Source organism: Protobothrops mucrosquamatus, unplaced genomic scaffold, assembly GCF_001527695.2.
Source record: "Protobothrops mucrosquamatus isolate PMUCROS unplaced genomic scaffold, P.Mucros_1.0 scaffold569, whole genome shotgun sequence".
In the NCBI taxonomy this organism is placed as follows: domain Eukaryota; kingdom Metazoa; phylum Chordata; class Lepidosauria; order Squamata; family Viperidae; genus Protobothrops; species Protobothrops mucrosquamatus.
Genome location: NW_015386871.1, coordinates 24,921 through 47,199, shown reverse-complemented (window position 1 = coordinate 47,199; position 22,279 = coordinate 24,921). Strand labels below are relative to the sequence as shown.

At 38.9% G+C, this 22,279-nt stretch overlaps 1 protein-coding gene across 1 annotated transcript; it reads right to left on the bottom strand.

Annotated features, from left to right (window-relative positions):
- Positions 1-1,453: 1,453 nt before the first annotated feature.
- DDX17 (DEAD-box helicase 17) lies at positions 1,454-21,918 on the bottom strand. Its single transcript, XM_015817253.1, has 13 exons — positions 21,625-21,918; positions 16,564-16,702; positions 15,343-15,442; positions 14,968-15,101; positions 13,225-13,290; positions 12,392-12,533; positions 11,843-12,003; positions 11,583-11,755; positions 10,549-10,659; positions 7,824-7,885; positions 7,608-7,667; positions 3,568-3,804; positions 1,454-2,145 (listed from the first exon to the last, which is right to left on the bottom strand). The coding sequence occupies exons 1-13, from the start codon at positions 21,666-21,668 to the stop codon at positions 1,628-1,630; spliced, it is 1,947 nt and encodes a 648-aa protein (XP_015672739.1). The 5' UTR covers positions 21,669-21,918; the 3' UTR covers positions 1,454-1,627.
- Positions 21,919-22,279: the final 361 nt, after the last annotated feature.

Here is a 22,279-nt window from a genome sequence, read left to right as displayed (position 1 = left end):
ATAATGAAGTTAACTGCCAAATATATATCTTAATTATGATTATGGAAACCAACACTGAGAAAGAGGAATTTAACTAGCAAACCTTTACTGTACAAGGTCTGTACCAACAACCTACCTGTATGATGTGCGCAGACACACAAGTGGTTATTATTCCCCAGCCTGCTCTTATTCAGAAACACGTATTTAAATCCCATTTTTATAAGCCAAACCCACATTGCTATAAATAACTGAATTGTTTTAACAACCTGTTTCCCAAAACTGAAAAAAAGAAAAACCCCATAGATTCTCTCTTAGGACAGAAGAGATTTTTCTGCCACGTTTATCTAAACATAACAGGTGAAACCAACTATTATCAACTTTCTCCTGTAGTTACAAGACAGAAACTTTAGTATTTGAATAATCCCATCCCACCCTCCCCTTAAACCTTTCTCAGACTGGGAAAAAAAACAAGAATGAATGAAAGCATTTGCTAAAGTTCTATCTCCTCCTAAAATCTAGGGTGCTACCTACCTGTAAAAGCTGAGTATAAGAGCCAGCTGAAGAAACTCACTCATAAAGCCACTGGAAAGCCTAGTCAGATGTGGATATAAATGCAGCTTCAAGACATATTAGCTATCTCCTCACCATCCCCTTAAGAGATTTTAAGATTTTGGTTAGCTTAAAATAAACCTTTAAGATTGAAAAAATGAACGCTTTTGCTTAATGCAGTGGGATCTTATGCATGTCCATTGAGGAGCCAGATACCAAGTAAATGGATCAAAAGATGAACATCAAGAAACTGTATAGATTCCCCCATTTTTATAGATATATATATACCTTTTGTTATAGGTACAACTTTAACCTCAGAGTTGAAATTATGGGGCAGATGTCATTTGTGATACCTTGGGTGAAATCTAAGAGCCATAGAAAAATCCAATAAAAATAAAGTGTAGCAATTCTGTGATTATATCTAGAGTAAAAACACATTGCAACAGAAAAGAACATTAATCTTCAACACTTACATCCCCTATGCATAAGGCTGGTAAGACATTAAGGAGCTGCAGAAATGCTAGCTAAACTCAAATTATGTTTACATTTTGTAGAAGTTTGAAAAAAATGAGTCAAACCCAAAAAATTATCTTCCAAATTCTCCTATGCCAAATCCAAGGCCTCATTGCATTAACTGTAGAAAACCTATGCCTCAACTTCAATAAGCAAAAATCACACCATATTTAATATTGTTAAAAAGGAGGTTCTCCTTAGCACCATCTTTCTCAACGTTTATATTTTAGAGAAGTCCTCTCTGCAGCAATTTTTCATACATAAGCCTCAGATACAATAACAGCTGGACTGGGACAAATATGCCTTGTAGGTTTTTCTTTTTTGAGAGAGAAAATTTCAAATGTCATAACATGCAAGGCCAAAATATGCATAAGGAACTTAGTTTTCCAGTCAATACTACTTTTTAAAAAAAAAATCAGTAATGTGTACCAAGACCATTTTTGTGGGCAGAATTTGGATGATAAACTCTAAAGCTAACCTGCATTAAGAAAAACATCCCAATGGAGATGGGGTTGGGAAGGGGAAGAGACAGAAAAAATGAGAAAGGGATGCAAATCTTGACTGACAACCACTAAATGAAGTGGCTTCATTTGCGTGAAGGAGGAGGGGGTGGTGGCGGTGGAGGATACTGGTAGCTGGCCGTCTGACCCATATAGCCCATCACACTGGTGCCAGGAGGCTGAGGAAACTGTTGTGACATGAGAGGCTGTGGCTGCTGGCCTGAACGGCCCATCCCTGCATATTGCTGCTGTTGGTTGGTGCTTTGTGAGTTTCTTCCAGCAGTGGCAGTGCTGGCTCCCCCATACCCAGCAGCACTATATTCTGCCCCATAAGCACTTGTTCCATAAGCTGCAGTTCCATAGGCTCCCTGGGCATAACCATATTGGCCTTGCTGTGCCCCAAACGCAGAACTTGCATTTCCATAAGTACCACCATAGGCTTTGTTGGCTCCATTGGCAAAACTGTCACTGCGATCACGTTCTCGGAAATTACTTGAGTCTCTTCGGCCATCCTTAACTCCCCGGAGCCTTCGCTCACACTCCTCCTGGTACATCAAATTAGGATTGTTGGATGAATTGCTTGTGCGGTAACGAGAACGACCAGCTGGTAATATATACAGACAGACAGACCTGAATTTAGTAATTTCTACTGAACATTTTCAATGCAACAACTAGACATGTTTACTAGTTCATCACAAAGGCCTCAGGTAACTTAATAGGGTTTTTCTTTACTATTTTGATAATACACACCCAACTGTTTTATTCTTAAAAACACAGACAAAAGATTGAAACTCATTTTTACTTCACTGTTAATGAAAGCTGCCATTTCCTATTCCTATCAAAAGCCTAGTTCAGTGATGGCGAACCTTTTAGAGACCGAGTGCCCAATCTGCAACTCAAAACCCACTTATTTATCACAAAGTGCCAGGGCTGCATCAGCATTGTGGTGCCCTCAGGGGGGGGCGTGGTTCACTAGGTGCGTGTGGCTGCAGTGATCATGGCAGACTGGGTGAGCGTGGTCAGGGCCAGTCCCTCACCATGTCCGGGGCATCCCCGGGGAGCCAATGCCACTTGCTCGCTCACTTCCTGCCGTCGCTTCCAAACGCCACGTGCTCGCTACTCTGCTGGGGCAACGACGTGCGTGCCCACAGAGAGGGCTCTGAGTGCCGCCTCTGGCACGCGTGCCATAGGTTCGCCACCACTGGCCTAGTTTGTCAGTCTTATTCCGGCATGATAGAGTGAGTAGAGTGAGCTATTACTGGCTACAAAAAATAAGTTGTGAAATATATTATTTATCTTTACAGTTTTTGCTATAATTTTAAATCAGATTATCCAAGAACATATAAAAAATCTATAATAGCAGCAACAATAGGCAAGCTAACCTGACGCGCAAGACGTTTTGGGTACAAATATATTGATTAGTTAAACTGTAGATTTATTCACATTAAAGGTAAAATGTAAAGGACTCTCTGCAGATTTTACTCTGCTGGTGATTGCTGACTATAAGGGTGAGGTGCTCATCTCCCTTTCAAGGGCCGTTGAGTCAGTACTGTCCAAAGACATTTCTGAGGTTGTGTGGGCAGCATGACATCATGGAGTGCTGTTATTCACACTAGGCCTACTTTAATTATTAAAAAGGTTAGAAAGACTATTGCAAGGACGAAACTCTCTTTTATGACTAGCCTGCAGGAGTTATGACACAAACAATATTCTAATTTTGTTCTCCCAGCATGTTTAAAATGTCCAAAATTCTAAAGGCATCATTCCAGAGAAATACCATATAATTTGGATTTCCAGTAATATATATCCTTTGATAATACATGCAATATTCCTGACGCATAATATGCAGACGTTGGGCTGTAGAAACATCTCCCAATAACAGAAAGAAGCTTAGATGAGGTGAGATATACAGAAGGAAATGTGTTTGTTTTAAAAAACGATTTAAGCTCTTAACAAATTTAATGAAGTATTATCACGTGCTGGGAAACCAAGACACAGAAACAGTCAAAATACTCCAATCTCTTACCTCCTCCACCACCACCACCTCTGTGGTCCACAAGCTGCATCAGTTTTGGATTGATGGCTTGATTGGCTTCTTCTAGAACTTTTATTAACTCTCTAGCCTGTTTCAGATTTCCTGGTGTGAAGAATGTGTAGGCAGTGCCTTTGTTGGTACTACGGGCAGTACGGCCAATTCTATGCACATAATCCTCTGAACTGTTTGGATAGTCGTAGTTTATCACAAACTTCACATCTTCCACATCTTGTAAGGCAATCAAAGCACAGTGAGGAATTGAGGAGAGCAGTGGAGGAAGAATGTGCCAACAGAAGGTGGGGAGCACAAACGCAAGTGACAGTAACAAGAGAAAAGAAAAAAGTTAGTATTTGTAAAATACAAAGACAGTATAGACTCTTCCTAACAGAGCAAAAGGCTAAACTGAGATAATTGTGCACAAAAAGGAGTTTGTGATCAGAAAGCAAGTATCAAGTCAAAGCAGTTCATAATTCCTCTCAAATTCATCCATCTTTTGCTGCATGCATGTCACGAACATACACACATACGCGCGCACACACACACACAAATTGTCATCTTTGAAACCTTGTCTTATATAATTCAGGCAATTTTGCTCCATAACAGCATTTCAAAATGGAACAAATGTGCTGTTTTTATTACAAATGCAGCAAACCAGAATGAGTAAGAGAGAGAACTGCTGAATACTTTAACTCTGTTAGGAGAAGTCTAGAAAAACTAGCAACACATGATCACTTACCTTCAGGTTATCACAAGGGATAGAACACAAACCTTTTCCAAAAAGGTTTAAAAATAATTATTAATATATTTTCCCCTCTTCCTGATATCCAAAAGATATCTTAAGATAGCCAGTTTGTGTAAATAGATAACTAGCTTATTTTAATCTTCCTTTTAAAAATACACACTAACATTTGATCACATCACCACGTTCATTTTAGTGAAAATTTTAACATATTGTTTACAGTGTAACCTGAACAAAGAGAACCCAGATGCAAACATTTAAAGTCATAAATATCTGAGTTTTCAGAAATGAGGACAGAAAAACAAGTAAATGTTAGTGTACTGTTTTGATAAAAAAAACTGACAAACAAAAGCAGTATTACATTAAAAATTAACAACCCATTAAAAATCTGCATTTTACAGAGAATATTCAAAATATATCCAAGATAAAACACAGATTGACTTTTCTTTTTTTAAAAAAATGAGAAACATTCCCTGTTTTGTTACCAGACCGATGCACACTCCCTCCTCCTGTGGGAAATCGCTGCAGCCGATCCCGTCTCTTTGCCTTTTATTTTTGGCGGCCTCCTTTCGAAAACTCCGCCCTCTGACACGGGACCACTGGAGCGCGGGGAGCATGCATCAAGGGTCCATGGCAGCGAGAAGTCTCCACACACGCTCACTCTGTGAACTGGCTTAGATGCTTCTCTGTAGCCTATTTGGCCGTCAAGCGCCTGAGAACCTGGGTTCACGTAAACGTTTCAGGTCCTCCAACACTTTTTGTCCCTTCACAGGGCTTAAAAGGGGCCAAAATTGAAGATGCAAAAAATTACATCCAACAGGTCAGGCTGCATCTATTGCCCAGACTGCATCAATTTCAAATAAAAGGGAAGGGGGTGGGAGGGAGAGCAAAAATGAAAGTGGGTTGTAGTAGTGGCAAAGGGATGTTGTGTCTGTTTCTTATTACAGCAAGGGGGGGCTCCTCAATCTTTCCAGACTCCAAAGTCCTGAATCACACCAAAAAGTGAGAAGGCAGATTTCACAGGGGGCAGCGCGAGTCTCCAACTAGGGTCCTTGGTGCAAAGGGCTTGTATTAGATAAGGACAGGACAGCACACCGTGTGCATTCACATCTTCATAGCTAGAGCTTCACTGGAGTCTGACAAAGAGCAGATTGTGGACCTCAATCAATCCCATTATGTACATCCATTAGCCAAATGGTCATAATGAATACCAGAGAGCATTTGCTTATTAGGAAATACAGACATTGTCAACAATGAAGGTATTGGGAAATGGATTTTGCCAAGAAATCCATGAAAGGACAACAAGGAGGGGAAAGAGGAGAAGGCGGGGCTAGTTTTCACCTTCAAATGGCAGTTATGACATCCATATTATATGGCTGGGGACCCAGGGAGAGAACATGCAGTTATAATGCAGGTTTCTTACTATCTATCTTGCACTGGTGTAAAATTCATCATAGTGTTTCTTCCACAGAATTTGTTCATTCTAAAAAGGAATATGACTACCTGGGGATGCTTATCCACTGAGATGCCCCCCAAAGGAATGTCTGATTGTTAATTGGGAGGGGCAGAAACTAGCAAACTCGATCATCTAGAAAGCTGCTTCGACCACCAATGTAGATATGTCCCCAGACCTGCACTGAGTGATCGGCAGCTGATATCAAAGTTTCTGTTAAAGAAAACAAACAAAAAGAAATTTAATGATTTGACTTTAACAGAGTGAAGTGTAACCAAATTTTTAATGAACAGTGCAGAGGGAAATATTCTGCCCTGGGGGTGATTCACAAACAAGCCATTATGGGGCACTCAACTTACCTGGAAGGAGCTTTCTGAGAGCAATGTTCATTTGAGTAGAAGGAAAAACCCTGGTGACTCAGCCAAAAAGCGCGCGCCCCTGTTCTCTGTTTTAGGTAGAAGCCTTCACTTTCCAGGAACTTGGAGGAATTCGTCCAGAGATTTGCCAGTCAGATATTATATTTTTTATGAAGTAGCAAACTCTGGGCCCCAAAACAAGCCAAGATGTTATTAGTAACAAGAAACAGACTCTGAAACCTTTTCCCCACAGCCTCAGTCAAGTGGAGAAGGCAGAACGGGGAGACTGTTTTCTTCCAATAGTATCGAAATGAGTTGTTTTGGGGAAATATGTGAGAAGGGCTGATTTAAGTGTCTAGGCAAGATGCACAAAGAAGCTACCAGCACACAGCAAGCCTGTTTAAAAACCAAAATGTTGCCAACCAAAATATTGTCCTTTTTTAAAAAAAAAACTGGCCTCACCCCTTCTCCTAACAGGGCCAAGTTCTACCTGCATAGGTCCAGACATGACCCCAGAAGACAGAGACTGAAACCACATGAACTAGAGGAGCACAGGGATAATTTGGGAGATGGCATGGAATTTTATGTGAGGAAAAGACTAGCAACTTATTTGTTGTTTTTCAAAAATGCTAACAAGCAGCTGTCTTTTTAGCATTTTCAAGAATCAGCTTTTAAATGATCCTATAAAGTACATCTGAAATATTTGAGAGATTACTTTTAATAAAAGATTGATCGAGCCTGCTGAACTCAACATTAACTGAAGACCTTTTAAGAATGTCTTCTTCAAAGTTTTTCAAGTATCTACAACACCATTTAAATCTACTTTCTGAATGTACTAGAGGTAGAGATTTGAACATTAAATGTAAAGAGCAGTGGAATTGTTTTGCTTAAACATCCAGGAGATGAAAGCACTGAAACACTGACTGATTTTCATTATAATCCTCCCCTTAAAGAGTTTTTACTACAACTTCCAACAATCCAATTGAGGAAGAAAAGTGAAAAAGAATATGTGTAAAAAAGCAAAATATGCTCACACATATAAATCTATGTCCTGTGATACTGAAGTGGGGCTGTTAAGAATAATGTGCAGTTACATTAGTAATGCATTTGGGCAAAAAAGGATTGTTAAAGAGATGCTTGTTCTACCATCTGGTAATTCTGAATAACAACGTAATGAATACAGTTCAGTCCTAGCCACCCAGCCACAAAGCTGGAATTAAAGGAGATGGGGTATAGTGGAAAAATTGGGTTGAGTAATTGGACGTCTCTTCTCCCCATTGGCGATCGATTAGTCATGCCTAGGCCTTGCTGCAGACCAAAGCCTGTTCATTAGGAGCAGGAAGAGATTTTGAATATGAAAGAAAAAAAAAGATCAATGTTAAAAAGGCATTTCATATATGAGATAAAGTCACGCTTTAAAATTCTTTGGGGAGAAAATTGTCAATCTAAAGAAATGACAGGCAGGAAGCCCAGGTGTACAAACCTAGCCCACGAGATGCAACATCTGTGGCAATGAGGATAGGAGCCTTTCCAGAACGAAATTCTGAAAGAAAAGAAACAATCTTGATATAAACCTCTAGTTCATAAAAACACATGTTTACATTATGCAATAAAAATGTACATAGATGGACTAAGCAGTTGGTTGAATAAAACAGAGCATTCTCTGAGTAAATGAAATTATCTTTTTTCTACAACTCACCATTAAGCACCCAATCTCGTTCAGGTTGACTCTTGTCTCCATGAATACACATAGCTGGCCAACTGTAAGGAAGAGTTTTAAGCATGCTCAGTTACCACATATTTCAAAAATATGAACCTTTTTACAAATTAATGATATAAATGAATATAAATATTTTAAAACCTCAATTTATACATTTGGGGGATCTGTTAAATCTAAAGATGTCTCATATAATTCATTTTTGACAGCTGCATTGTCATTTCTGTAATTCTGGGTGTTAAGGCTATTCAATTAGGATAAATTCTGAATACAAAATTTGCCCAGGCTATTCAGAATCTATTAAACCAAGGACTAGTAAACCAAGTGTCTACTGTAATTTTCAGGAATTCTAAAGGAAGACTTTTTGGTTTGGAATGTACAAAAGTTTGATTTAGAAATCAGAACAAAAAACTGAGAAACTACTTTTCAAAACAATATCATGCTTCTGAAGCAAGAGATGCCCTTTTCATACATTGAAACAGCTTTTTCTGCATGAAGTCAGAAATCTGTATTTTTATTTTCTCTACACTGGAGCTATTTTTTAATCAATTCAAATAATCAAACCAAGTATTTGATTCCAATAATGCCTGATTCCCACCAGAACTAACATAATATGCAACTAAACAGAGGCTAATGTAAGTGCAGAACACTTTTGGGGACAGAGTATTTTAAATGATTACATCTGAGAGTAATATCAAAAATGTTTGGGAATCATGTCAAGTTCTGTCCTTTGCTTATAATCAAATTATAATTTGCAATAATTCAGAAATAACATAGTTTTCTATTTTTCATCTTTTAAATGTTATTTTTTTGCATAAGTTCACATCCCCTCAAATTAATGGTACTAAACTGATACTATTTCTGCCCCCCAAGTTACAACAGCAACTGGGACTGGAATTTCCATCTCTAAACTATGCAGCTGTAAAGAGCGACATCATGTGATTGCATTACTTAGCAACAACAACCCAGCAGTCCTAGTTGCTGTTAACTAAATCCCACCATTTGTTAAGCAAGGATACACCCCAATCCAAGCTATTGCCAGCTTGATAACTCCTAATCTTGGCAAGATAAGGGACTGCCTTCTCAACTCTCCTCCCCACCATCTTTGCCCTTTTGGCCACCCTGCACAACAGCACTCCTTGGTGGTGTTAGCATTATTGGGGCTGAAGCGGAAGCCCAGGACTTCAGCAGTCTCAGTGAGCCACCACTGCATCTGGACCTCTACTTTAGCCCCTGGACCACCACTCCTGTGTGCCATTGTGCAGGGTGGCCAAAAGGGCAACAGATGGGGGAGGGGGGAGATAAGTAGGTATGGGAATTGAAGTGCTCCTGCAGTCGTAAATGTGGATTACCTGCCAAGTGCCTGAATTTTGATCATATGACTGCAGGGACAATGTAACAGCCATAACATCAGGGACCAGATGTAAGTACCATTCATTCACTGCTGCCATAACTTGTCGCTGAAGGAATCGTTATGTAAGGACTATCTTATTTTCTTTTTATCATTTATACAGGCAGTCCTCGAGTTATGAGTGAAATGGAGCCTGCCCATTCCACTCGTAACTCAAAAACTCGCAGAGTGAATCTCGTACCTCGAATGAGATCACTCCCTTCCTCGTTTTTAAGTGAACATGACGTATCTCAGGGTGGGGAAGACCATGGAGGGCCTAGTGATGGAACAGGCCCCCAAGGCCTCCCCGACCCATTAAGATACCTCATTCTTCCCCCTCCCATCCTGCCGCGCCAGACTCACCTGGAAAAGTTCCATCTCCTCTCTGCCACGGTTCCTGCTGCCGCCCGGATCTGAGGCCAGAGGACGCTTCCACAGCTCCCCCATGGCCCGATCCAAGCTCTGGAGACGTGTTCCAGGCCACTGCCTGATTCAGGCTTCAGGAGTTTTCTAGGCTGCTGCTGCCCGGATCTGAGGCTGGGGAACGCTTCTGTACCCTCCCATGGCCTGATCCGGGTGTCGGAATCCTTTTCCCGGTTGCTGCCTCCCAGAAACGGGCCACCAGAGGGCTATGTAAGTATCCCCCGGCCTCAGATCCAGGCATCAGCGGCCTGGGAAACACCTCCAAAGCCCCAATCCAGCCTCTGGAGGCACATGGAAGCATCCTCTGGCTTCGGTTCCGTTCTCTGTTGCAGAGAACAGAGGCCTAAAGTACCATGAGATCTTGTGTGATCTTGTGCTACTTTAGGCCTCCATTCTCTGCGAACGCACCAAAGGCCTGGAGCAGCCAAGAAAGCGAAGGATCTCGATGTTCGCAGGGCGAGTACTGAAGGCCTGATGCCTAGGGAGACCCAAGGCAGGCGGGGCTGGGGAGGGAGGGAATAACCAGGGTGAATGTTGCAGAGCCACTGCGGTCGCTCGTAAGGGCGAACGACTGCGGTGGTGCTGCAATATTCATAATTTCAGGACTTGCTCATAAGCACTGGGGGGTGCTCAAACTTTGAACGAGCGTTAAGTGAACGCTCGTAACTCAGAGATTACCTGTATTTATCATGAGCTATAACAACCTTATAACATCTGTTGGCATTTTAAATGACCTATGGCATTCTAACTTTTCAAGTAGTCAATCTCATCTATCCTTTCATAGGATTTAATTATAATTCACTAAAACCTCTTTACTATAACATGGTGAAGGATGCAAAACTAATCTGTCTTTCCCAATTTAACACTAATGTTAAAATGTGAATCAAATCTTACCCATCTCTACGCATTCTTCGTGTTAGGTCATCACATCGCCGTTTTGTTTCCACAAAGATAATAGTTTTATTCTCCTTTTCAGCCATAATTTCTTCCATCAGCTGTATTAATCTTTTAAACAAACACAAACAGTATACTGTTTCATTCTTTTTCTGTATATCCTATTCTATGCACTCCTCTACAATGAATTACTGTAATTGGCTACAATGCTGAAAAGGGTGAATCAAAGCTTCTTCCCCCCCACCCGTTCCTTTGACAGAAAAAAAAATTAAGGAATTTAGGGGTGTGGTAACTACTTCTAAAATGTCAAAGCAGATAGCACTGACTTAATGGTGTTTTTAGGGAGGCTTTTAAATACAATTAAGATAAAAAAGACAGAATAAAAATATTTTAAAAATTTATAAAACTTGGTAAGTCTGTTTGTGTAACTAAACCATCACAGCTCATATAAAAACGCTAAACTTAAAAACATTGATTCTATAGCTAGTCCTCGACTTATTATCATTTAATGATTGTTTAAAGTGTAGTCATAGTGGCCTTAGGAAGAGTACTTCCAGACATCATAAAAAGTCTCTCTCACAGTCTGTGATCAAGATTGCGATCTTGGTGCCTGACAACCTGTTTGCACTTATCAAGGTTATCAAACACCCCACAATGATATGATGGCTACTTGCAATCTTCTCTACTGGCCTTCCAAGAAAAGTCAATGGGGAATGCAGTGGGGAAGGCTGCAAGCCTAAATTTTGGGGGCTGGCTAACAAAGGGGAACTGAACTCCTCTGGCAGGATGGAAAAACGGACCACAGATTTCCAAAATCCAAGCTGCCTGTCAAAGCAGTTCCCTTCCACTCATAAGAAACAACAACTAATGACCACAACCTGGAGTGGATCATGGTTGTTGAGGAAAGGTCACATGGGCATCCTACTTAATGACCACTTCGCTCAACAACTAAGACTCCAGCCCAGTTGTAGTCATAAGTCGAGGACTACTTGGAATCGAGATAAAACCTGAAGTTAAGATAAGAGCATCCATACTTATGATCCTTTTCGCTCTCCATGCACACATCCACTATCTGCAGGATATTATGATTGGCACTCAGCTCTAAGTTCCCCACGTTGATCTGGACATAATCATGCAGGAAGTCCTCAGCCAGCTGGCGCACCTCCTTTGGCCAAGTGGCACTCCACATGAGTGTTTGTCTGTCAGGCTGAAAAAAGAAATGTGCTATTATCCTGAAAGTAATCTTTAAACAAGATTGCAAGAAGAAACCTAAACTATATTAAGAAATACTGACCCGTATCTGATCAACAATTTTACGAATCTGAGGTTCAAAACCCATATCCAGCATTCTATCAGCTTCATCCAGTACAAGATATGTACAGCGGCGAAGATTAGTTTTCCCTGCTTCCAGGAAATCAATCAGACGACCAGGTGTAGCAATACAAATTTCAACACCTTCCAAAGAACGGAGCAGAATAGAGAAAGAAAGTTCAAAAAGTCAGACAATAATCTAACAGTCTCTTACAGGGCTGTAGAAATACATGGATCATTTCAGGAACATATTGTGCAACTTCAGTTTATACTACTAAATGCACTATAACAATGTTTATGTTTGTGCAAATGCAATTTATTTAATGAAAATAAAACACCATTTTCCATATCCTGGCTCCTTTTAAAAAAACTGGTAACTTTTTTTAAAAAGAGACTCACCAGAGTTGGACATGCATGTTTTATGCATACATATGCACACGTATTCCCAAGCATTAGTCATATTAATAGTGATTTTAATAAAGGAAGTTAGACATCACAATTTCCCTATAATATATAAGTCCATCATAATTACCTCTTTCTAAGTCTCTAATTTGGGGACCTTTGGGTGCTCCTCCATATATACAGGTACTCTTCAATCTTGAACATTTACCATAATCATCAGCTACTTGTTGGACTTGTTGCGCCAGTTCTCGGGTAGGAGCTAAAACTAAACACTGGGAAGAAACCATCCATAACACTGAGTGATATACTTAAATTTTGTGCTTAAAATTCAGAAGCACAGCTTACAAAATTGCCATCTCCAATTAGATAAATAAGACCCATAACTGTAATATAATAGGCAGCATGTAAGCACAAAAATCAATAACAACTCTACTCGAAACTGCTTTTAACGTCAATACTCAGTATTTAGCTTAACAGCTCTTAGGTCCTTGGTTAAGATTTGAACTGTTAAGTTTTTACCAATCTCAGACTGTGAATCAATTTGAAGATTAAATCCTAAATCAGAGTTCCCCAAATTTCCAGCTTGGCGGTCTGGAAGGGAGCAGCAGGGAAATGTCTGTACATGCAGCCCTGCACGCATATGCACAAATGGGCATGCACACGACGGTATCGCTAGCGTGCGTGTGCATGCCCAAGTGAGCCACACGCACACATAGCATGCCTGTTGGTGCCCACAATTCAAATGGGCCACTGGCACCGTGATGCTGGTGGCGGTGCTTGTGTCCCCACGCATGCGCAAATGGGGCCACTAGTGCTTGCACGGTATTGCTACCGTGAGTAGGGTGGGGCTCGCCAGCTATTCCCAGGGCCTGGTACTGGGCCGCAGACCATAGGTTGGGGACCCCTGTCAATAATAATAATAATAATAATAATAATAATAATAATAATAATAATAATACTCACAATTGGACCATCTCCCCTTTCCAAATATGGTTGGTGGTTTATATGAACAATTGCAGGTAGCAAATACTGAAAAAGAAGAGAAACATATTTCAGTTGTGACAGCTAATTAGTTGTTTTAAATCATTGTATATCCATTCTTATATTCTCAAGAAAACAGCAAGAAGACATTAGAAGTTAAACATAAAATTAAACAAGAAAGATCTGGACTAAGCATGGCAACAGTAAGCATTTAATTTCAATTAAAATGCAGCTTATAGCTTCTTCCAATTTAAGTCTCAGAGGGATATACTAAAAACAGAATAGTAAGAGGAATAATGCACTAGTGTTCCAATGGGATAATTTTTATGCTCCTTGTTCCTGAAGAAGCTGTACTGGTTAAATGTGATCATGTAACCTTTTGCATTTATTTATTAGAAGTAGTCACTTAATGACTACAACTGGGACTAAAGCCTTGGTTCCTGAGTGAACCAGAAGTTAAGCAAGACACTGTGAACATTTCATTCAATGACTGTGATCCCAGCAGTCCTCACTGTAGTCATTAAGTGATTTCATGGAAATGGAATCGCTTTCCATGACTATGGAGCTGCAGATTGGGGTTTTTTGAGCTTACTGCCTGCAGTAGATGCAGTTTTTAAAATCCTTTTTCTCTGCCTCTTTGAGGCAGGGAGAGGGATTTGGGGCTCTGTGCAGGCTTGAATTTTGGCTGCAGAGGTTCAAGCGGATACAAGAGTTTGGAGTCTTTCTTTCCCCATCTCTGCAGAAAACTTTTGAGGGGGATAAAAAGAAACGGACCCCAATCTTCAGGCCTGCCTAGAGCCTGGCTGCCAAAATCCAAGCATGCAGAGCCCCATATCCCTGTCTCCCTGGAACTCTCTGCGGGGACAGGGAGAGGATTCCAAGCTCCATGCCTGCTTAAATTTCAGATGCAGAGATCCAAGCAGGCACTGATCAACAGGGAGCTCTTACAGCCAGTCCCCAGACATGAGAGACAGTCCTCAAGTAGGGAGCAGCCGCAGCTTGCAACCTTCCCTGCCAGATTCCTCTCTGATCTTGCAAATGTCGATCATTTGAACACAGAATGTCGGCAACCGATGCAAACAGGCTGCCAAAGCACCCGTGATCATGTGATTGCAGGTGGTGGGGATGGTGGTGACATTTTGTGATGGCCAAATGTGCTTTATAGGCCATAAAGCACCCGTTCTAATGTTGTTATACGTGTATTTTTTTTAAAACAACTGGCCTGCTTATAGTAATAAACTAAATGTAGGCTGTACTTGATGAGAGAGAGACTAACTATCTCATTCTGTCTTATCTTGTTTGTTAATGCCCCAGAGGATTCATTTGAAAACAATCAAGAACTTAGCTTTTCTAGCAGATTAATCCATTTTTCCTATCTCAATGCTTTCCTGTAAAGACTATTTTATAAACATTTTTAGAAATCACTCTTTTGGCAAAGTTCTGAAAACTGGCTGGCTAGTAGTAGACAGGTAGCACTAACTATCACTCCACCTAGTGATGCAGCCCTGGGAGGCAAACAACAGAGCCACCAGCTGACCACAAATTTCCATTGCTTTCTATAGCATAAAGTACTGGAATTCCGAGATGACTTGTTCCAAACTTAAAGAAATTACATTTTTCATTTTGTTCATGAATTAATTACATTCTACCTGAACAAAACACAATAAAAATACTTTTACAGATCCATAGACAAAAGAAAATTCAAAGAAACTGAAAAATACATACTGCCAATGTTTTCCCAGAGCCAGTCTGTGCAATGCCCACCATATCACGCCCACTAAGGGCCAAGGGAAAGCCCTGACACTGAATTGGAGTTGGTTCAGTAAAATGCTGGTCAATCAAGACATCCATCACATATTCTAAAAATTAACACAGATAAAAATACACAAATGAACAGCATGGTTATCTATATAGCTGTATAAGTAAAGCTTATACTGAAATAAATTTAGATTATAGCATTAATTTCAAAAACTATTTCCCCCAAACTCTGTGTCATTAAGCTCAATTTTTCAGAACTAAATATATCCAGCCAGATAATGCTATTTAAGCATACCCATTCATCTTCCAACATTGTTATTTTGGGCACAACGGAATACTCACGTGGAAAGTTACACTGATGAAAGGCAAATACGGGCTTGGGGCAGCCATCTGACCCTCTTACAGTAATCTCTTTCTTTCTTCTCAACTCTTCAACTTCATACTATTCAGAGTGAAAATCGCAAGTAAAGTGTGAAAAACAGAATTTGTATAGTTTCTTTTATTATAAATATGAATTTTCATTTCTTTTACTTCAAGTAATTACTATCTCTTTGTATTCTCCATAAATAATGTAAAGTCTTGGTCTAGCAATTCTTTTGACAGAGCTACTACTCCTCTCCTTTTATTGACTTCATTTTCAGAAACTTGTCAAAATGTACAATGAAATACATATTGGAATAAAAAAATAAAATGAAAATATTCATTTCATGTATTTATTCATTGTAACTTCTACCAATATAACCTTGTATATGCAGATGAACACATACACACATTACTTTGTTTTCCTTCAAATTTGCCATCCAAAGGATTTTAAGTACGTCTACAGGAAAAACTTTAAACAAGCTAGGTATATTTCATGTACTCTTTTACATGAAAAGTGAATTACTGATTTCCAAAGTAATAAACTAATCAAGCATATCAATTACCAACTAAAGATGTTTAACTGTACTAATGTTTTGACCTGTATTAGTAGAGCAAATTGTTTTCTCTGCAGATGCATTCACTGAAGATGATGCATCTGATTGGAAATACTCTGATTTATACAGGTTTATACATTCTGAAATGGAAGAAACCAATCCAAATTTAACATTAAGTGTCCCAACTCAAAATGGCCTTTTTCCAACTATACCCATGTATTTTGAACTTGGAATACTTCTACTTTGGTCAAAACAACACCAGAAACTTTCCTGAAAATTAGAAAATAGCAGCTAGAAAAAAAAGAAAGACAGGAGATTCAGTTGAACAAAATCACTCCAAGCCATCGGCAAATGAAATGTATTTTAAAAAAAAAAATACAGAAAAGATGGACCAGAATAGGACTATAGATCTGGGCTGCAAAAATTCCATTTGCAATATTTCTTTTCTGCCACCTAGTGGCATCCAAATTTTTGCATCCTTTGTTTTACAGTCCCAGATTACGTTGACAAAATGAATAAAGAATAGAAAATCTCATTACTATAATGGTGGCAATTCTAATCATTTTCATTGCTACAGCATTTGGAGATATTAAAACTGGAGTTTATAAGTAAGCAAGACAAAGGTGAAAGAAAAGGCAGAACTTACAGGAGTGAGTCTGGCTACTTCCGGATGTTCAACATAAAAGTTTTTCTCAAATTTGGGTAATTCATTCAAGTCCCACTTCTTCTTACGCAAACGCTCTCCTGGGTTTCCAAATTTTTTAGGAGGCAGAGGGCTACCAAACCTTAAAGGATTAGATAGAAATGATTACTTCATTTTCTCAAGTTGATCAACCTGAAATAGCATTATTTTATGAAGATTAAAAGTGTTATTAAATTACTTATGTTGGAAAACATCAATAGCAATGTGAATAAATGTTTATTCTATACAATATGCCAGATCTCAATTAAGCCATGCTTAATTTAGACCCTCTGAAATGAATGGGAAAAATCACTCATGGCTGAAAAATGATATTCATTTCATTGAATATGCATGATCAAGTCTAGATTCAATAAAATTTATATACAGTAAACGAGCAAAAAGTATCACAAAGTGTTTTGGAAAGTAATATTAAGAAGTGTTGAAAATATGTAAAATGTCACTACATTGTTGTAAATGTTCAATTATATCCAAGATTACTCTCACATTATCTTTTAATTGTTTTTTGGGTAGAAAACCATACTGGTCTTCCTGTATGCAATCTTGTAAAACTTCTCTCTTTCAGCTAAAACTGATGTAAACAATTTATAGTCCTTGGTAAGAAAAAAAAATGGTCTGTAATTTTTCACAGAGGTGAAGTTCTGTCCCTCCTTACGTATCAAAGAGATATAGGCACCTTTCCATGAATCAGGCATAAAATTTCCTTGTAAAATAGAGTTCATTAAATCCTTCACCAGAAGTAACTGGTCTTCAAAAGTTTTATAGAATTCACTCGATAAACCATTGGGTCCCGACACTTTATTATCTTAGCACTATTAATTGCTTCTGTTAGTTCAAAGGTTGTTATTGGACTGTTCAGATTTGCTTGTAGTTTTCCAATAGTTTAGGAAGATTTTGAGTCCATATATAATCATCAATATGTGTTAATGAAACTTCCTGTTTCTTATATGAATTGGTATAATATTTCCAAAATAATCTTTGAATATTTTTGTTATTCGTTTTAGTCTTATTTCCTTCCTGAAGTTTAATTATCATCATCTTTTCTGTCTGCTTCTTTAATTTATGTATCAACCATCTCCTTGGTTTATTTGCATGTTCAAAAAGGTGATATTTTATGTATTTCAGTTTCTATTCAATATCTGAAACAGTCAACAAGGAATTTTTTTGTTGCAAAGGTTTTAATTGGTTAAGTATATTAAGATCTTCTGGTGATTTTTGAAGTTTTCTTTCCTTCAGTTTAATTTCATCTAGCACTTTTTGAGTTTTTCCATCCATTTTCTTCTTAATTAATATATTATATAAAATATCCTAGTATCACAGCTTTACTATGTAGTGACAAATAGGTTGCACTAATCTTCTTAGATGCAGAAAAAACTTTTGATAATTTGAATTGGTAGTCAAAGGTAGTCAAAAATGGGATTTTGGACTGGACTTTTTACAGATATTGAAGTCCATGAAATCCAGAAAGGAACAAGACAGGGGTGTCCTTTATCCCTCTGAATTAGTTTGAAAGGATTTTTTTAATAAGATGATGACTGTTGGTATTTGACTCCAGATAGATTGGCAAAAATGTATAGACGGATTTACAGTAAGTGTTGGAAATGCAACCGACATCCAAATACATTGTATCACATGTGGTGGTCATGTTAAGTATGCTAAATCATATTGGACAAATATAATATTGACAAGGCAGAAACTATTTAAAATACAAATATTAATGAAACCTGAAGCTTTTCTTGTAAATATTATGTACAAACCAATTAAAAAACAGTTTAGGATTTTCTTTTTTTTACAAGGTGACTGCTGAATTGTATATGCCAGTGGTTGTCAACATGTGCTCCATGAACCCCTGGGAAGCTATGACATCATCACAGGGGGTCCATGAAGGCTTGAAGAAATTTTATAATTCATATTTTGAATTAAGTCTTGGGGGTCCATGGCCGTTTCGTGGCCACAAAAGTTAAAGGGGGTCCACGGTGAAGAGAAAGTTGAGAACCACTGGTATATGCTAAGCATTGGAAGGAAAAAAGGAGACTGATTGCTGAAGAGTGGATTTTAAAATTATCTGAATTAGCAGAGTTGGCACAATTAACTGCTCTGGTTAGAGACAATGGATTAAACAAGTTTATAAGAGACTGGAAACTGTGGATTTTCTGCATGTTAAATACAATGAGATAGTTAACAGAGGGATTTAAAACTTAATTTTAACTTTGAGTAATCTTTTTATTGTTTTATGTGTGTGTGTGTGTACAGATATTGGATTGGTTCAATTGTTAGATAAATAGACTTCCACATTGGGGATATTTATTTATATAATATAGCATTTCTGTTAAATAGAGATGGAAAAGTTTATGACTATTTGTAGACCAATTTTGTAAGGGGAAGGAAATATATTACATTTTTGATATATCTTTCAGCATTCAGCTGGGGTTGATTTTTTTATGTTTAATGTTAGATGTATTTGTATGTGGGCTTTTTTTCTTTTTTATACACAAAGGTTTTCTCTTTGTTGTTAGTGTTGGACGTTTGTTAATCAGTTGGGGTTTTTTTTGCTTTTCTTTGTTTTGCATTTTATCTCTGGCAATAAAAGAATAAACATGTTTGAACACAAAAATATTATGTATATGTAGTTCCATAACATTCTCCAATGGAAATGACAAAACAGGGCAAATGTTCAAAAGTTTTACATAAAAATATAGAAAAAATGTAACTCTTTAATCAATATTCTATTTTAAGAGAAACAAATTATTGGGGGGGAAATCAGAATGCAGTTTTAATTGCAACACCTAACATCAATAAAGCCATGTAGAAACTAAGTACAGGAAACCAAGCATTTTAACCAAAACAAAATCCACTCTCTTCAATAAGAACATTGGAATGTGGAAATGACCTTAGGGAAAGGGGGAAGAAATGCTGCCTAGGAAACAATCAGACAAGAAAGGCAGGAACTCCAGTGGTTTAAGTTAGAGAGAAAGAAACTTAACAATCTGCCATAATAGATCAAGCAGTTAAAGTGACAGCAGGGATGTTTTGTACTTTCAGACTTGCAAGATTCTGTTAATGTAGCCTTAAAATAGATTTAGCTCATGTAGTTGGGTTTCCTTTCTGATTTACCTAGGGAGACTGAGTGAAATATGTTCCCAGATATTGCTAAATACAATGACAGGTATATATTAATGAACACAGTTAAACTTGTATTAGTAAAATATAGTAGTAAAATACTTCTCAAGTTATATTGTAGTGCTCACACAGCCTTTTGTATTTCAGAAAAATATCAGGGTTTTTGGGTTCTTCATTTGAAGGCAGGAGAGATCTGTTTTCAACTACTTTGACCTTGACTGTTAAGCTGCTAAGAGTTATTCTCTTTATCTTAAGAATAGATTACACCATGTAATAATTAATCAGTTTGACTCCTGCTCTTGTGAGCTACAGTGAAAGCACACCTTCTTGTGCAAGCACTAAAGTATGCAATATGATTTCTGCATAAATATTAGTATTGCTTTAGTAGAGCATTTCCATTCAGTATGAGATGAATTTTAATTATCAGCCACACTATTATCAATAAACATATCCCATATTTTAAAGATTTATGTTAAAGTTGGATAAAATTGCAATAATGGTACTACAGTTCCTTTAGAATCACCCACTACAATAAACATCTCTCAAAATAATTCAGGTAGCTTCTCATATGGTATGGAACTAATCCCTGGGACTACCCAGTAAAATATCAATGATTCATAACTTCCTCCTAATTAAATACTAATCCCAAAATATGTTTACTTGGAAATTTAACTTATTTTATCAGAACTGATAGGTATCTTGAGGTAAAATACAATGAGAATGTCCTTTTAAGGGGAGTTTTTCACCCAAGAGTTCCAAGCTTAGGATGCCACAATATTGGCAAGGATGCCGATTTTCCATCTGACCTTTGGTTTAAATGAGTGGCGATTGTTGATTATAAGCATTGTATTGTTATTTTTATGATTTTTTAAGTTACTCAACTCTTTGACTAGCGCAGCAGATAAATTTTATAAGTAGACAGTATAAGACCACCATTACAAACCTGACAAGAATAAAGACGGATGCAAAGCAAATCCGATTAAAATATTTCTTATTTTTAGCTTATTATTCCAAAGCACCCACTCTGGTTTCGGCAGAAAGTCATTATATTTGTGCTATTCACCAGGAAAGAAAGAAAAACAGGGTATGCGGGATCAGAAGAGAAGTGACTAGATAGCCTTTGAGGGTTAGAGTCTCCGGTAAGTCAACCATAGTAATGTTATGGAAGCCCCTCTGCTCAAAGGAAAGAAAATGCAAAATCTGTCCGCGGGGCGCCTAGTCCAGGAGTCATAAAAGAGCCAAGGTTGCCTACCCCTGGACTAGTCCTTCCAAAGCCCACCACTTCCTTCTCCACCCCCTTCTAGGCCGACATTAATCTGGCACCTCCCAGTCAAACGTTCACCTCCTTATTGTGACGCCATCTTTCAGCCACCCGCATCAAATTTTCTGGCAAAGCTTCCGCAATTTTAGAAATACGGGGAGAAAGAAAAGCAACACCGGGCGTGAGCCTTTTTTTTTTCTTTACGAGAAAAGATCCCGTTGTTAACAAGTGCTCTTTTCCCCACGACACAAAAGCCCAAACCTTACAAACTGGCAGCCCTCGTCCATTACATCTGCTTCTCCACGCAGCCTAGTATCGTGCCGATTAATTAAAAAGTCCCGGAGAGTTCCGAGGAACTTGCTCCCCAACTTCGACCTTTTTCCCATTTCGACAAAATGGCAGAACCCCCACCCCTCTTCTTGGTGCCCCTTCAATGCTTGAATAACTACGAGAGAGGCAGCAATTTAGCACCATTAGCCCTCAGGCAATGCTGGTTGCCCCAGTAGTTCTGCCTGCCACGCAGCAAGAAGGAAAAACAAGGGGCGAGACAGGGGGGTGGGGTGGGGTGGCAGAGCTACGACAAACCCTTGAAAGAAGCCCGATCCCCTCATTCAGATTTTCCTTACCCTCCGCGATCACGATCGCGGCCTCGGTCACCGAAGCCTCGCATTCTGCCAAGCAGAAAAAGGGGACCTCTGTGCGCGACTACGTGAAGGGTAGCGCTGAGAGGCCCAACCGCGCCTACTCTGAACTTTCCTGCTGCTTTGTGGCTATAAAAAGAACTCCCGGGACTTAATTTTCCTAGCTAAACAGCCGGCAGGGTTGGTTTTTTTCTGGAGCCTCTGAGAGCCGAGTCGCGTCAGGAACTGCTTGGCGCTCCTTAAAAAGCAAACCAGCCTTTCTTCTCCGGCCTCCAGACACAAAATGGCCGCCGTCACCTCGGTTTGCCGCCTCTTACGCTGTCGGCCAGTCCGGTTGTTGCGTAAGATACGTCTCTTGAATTACCGAGGAAAGAGAAAGGGTTTCTCTTACGCTTATTCTCGAGCAATGATCGCGTACGCTGATCACGCTTCATAGGAGCGCTTTAAGAACATTTCGCTAGGTTGCGCCGTAAGCTATCTAAGAACTCTACGTGAAGAGCCAATTTTTTTTGGGGGGGGGGGGTGTATTCTTGAAACACATGTACGCCAAGTTTCAGTGCTAGCAATCTTAAAAGCGATGAAATACGGAAGTGCAAGTCCGTAGCATTTCCGTTGCCATCGCTTAGTTCAGCGCCACATT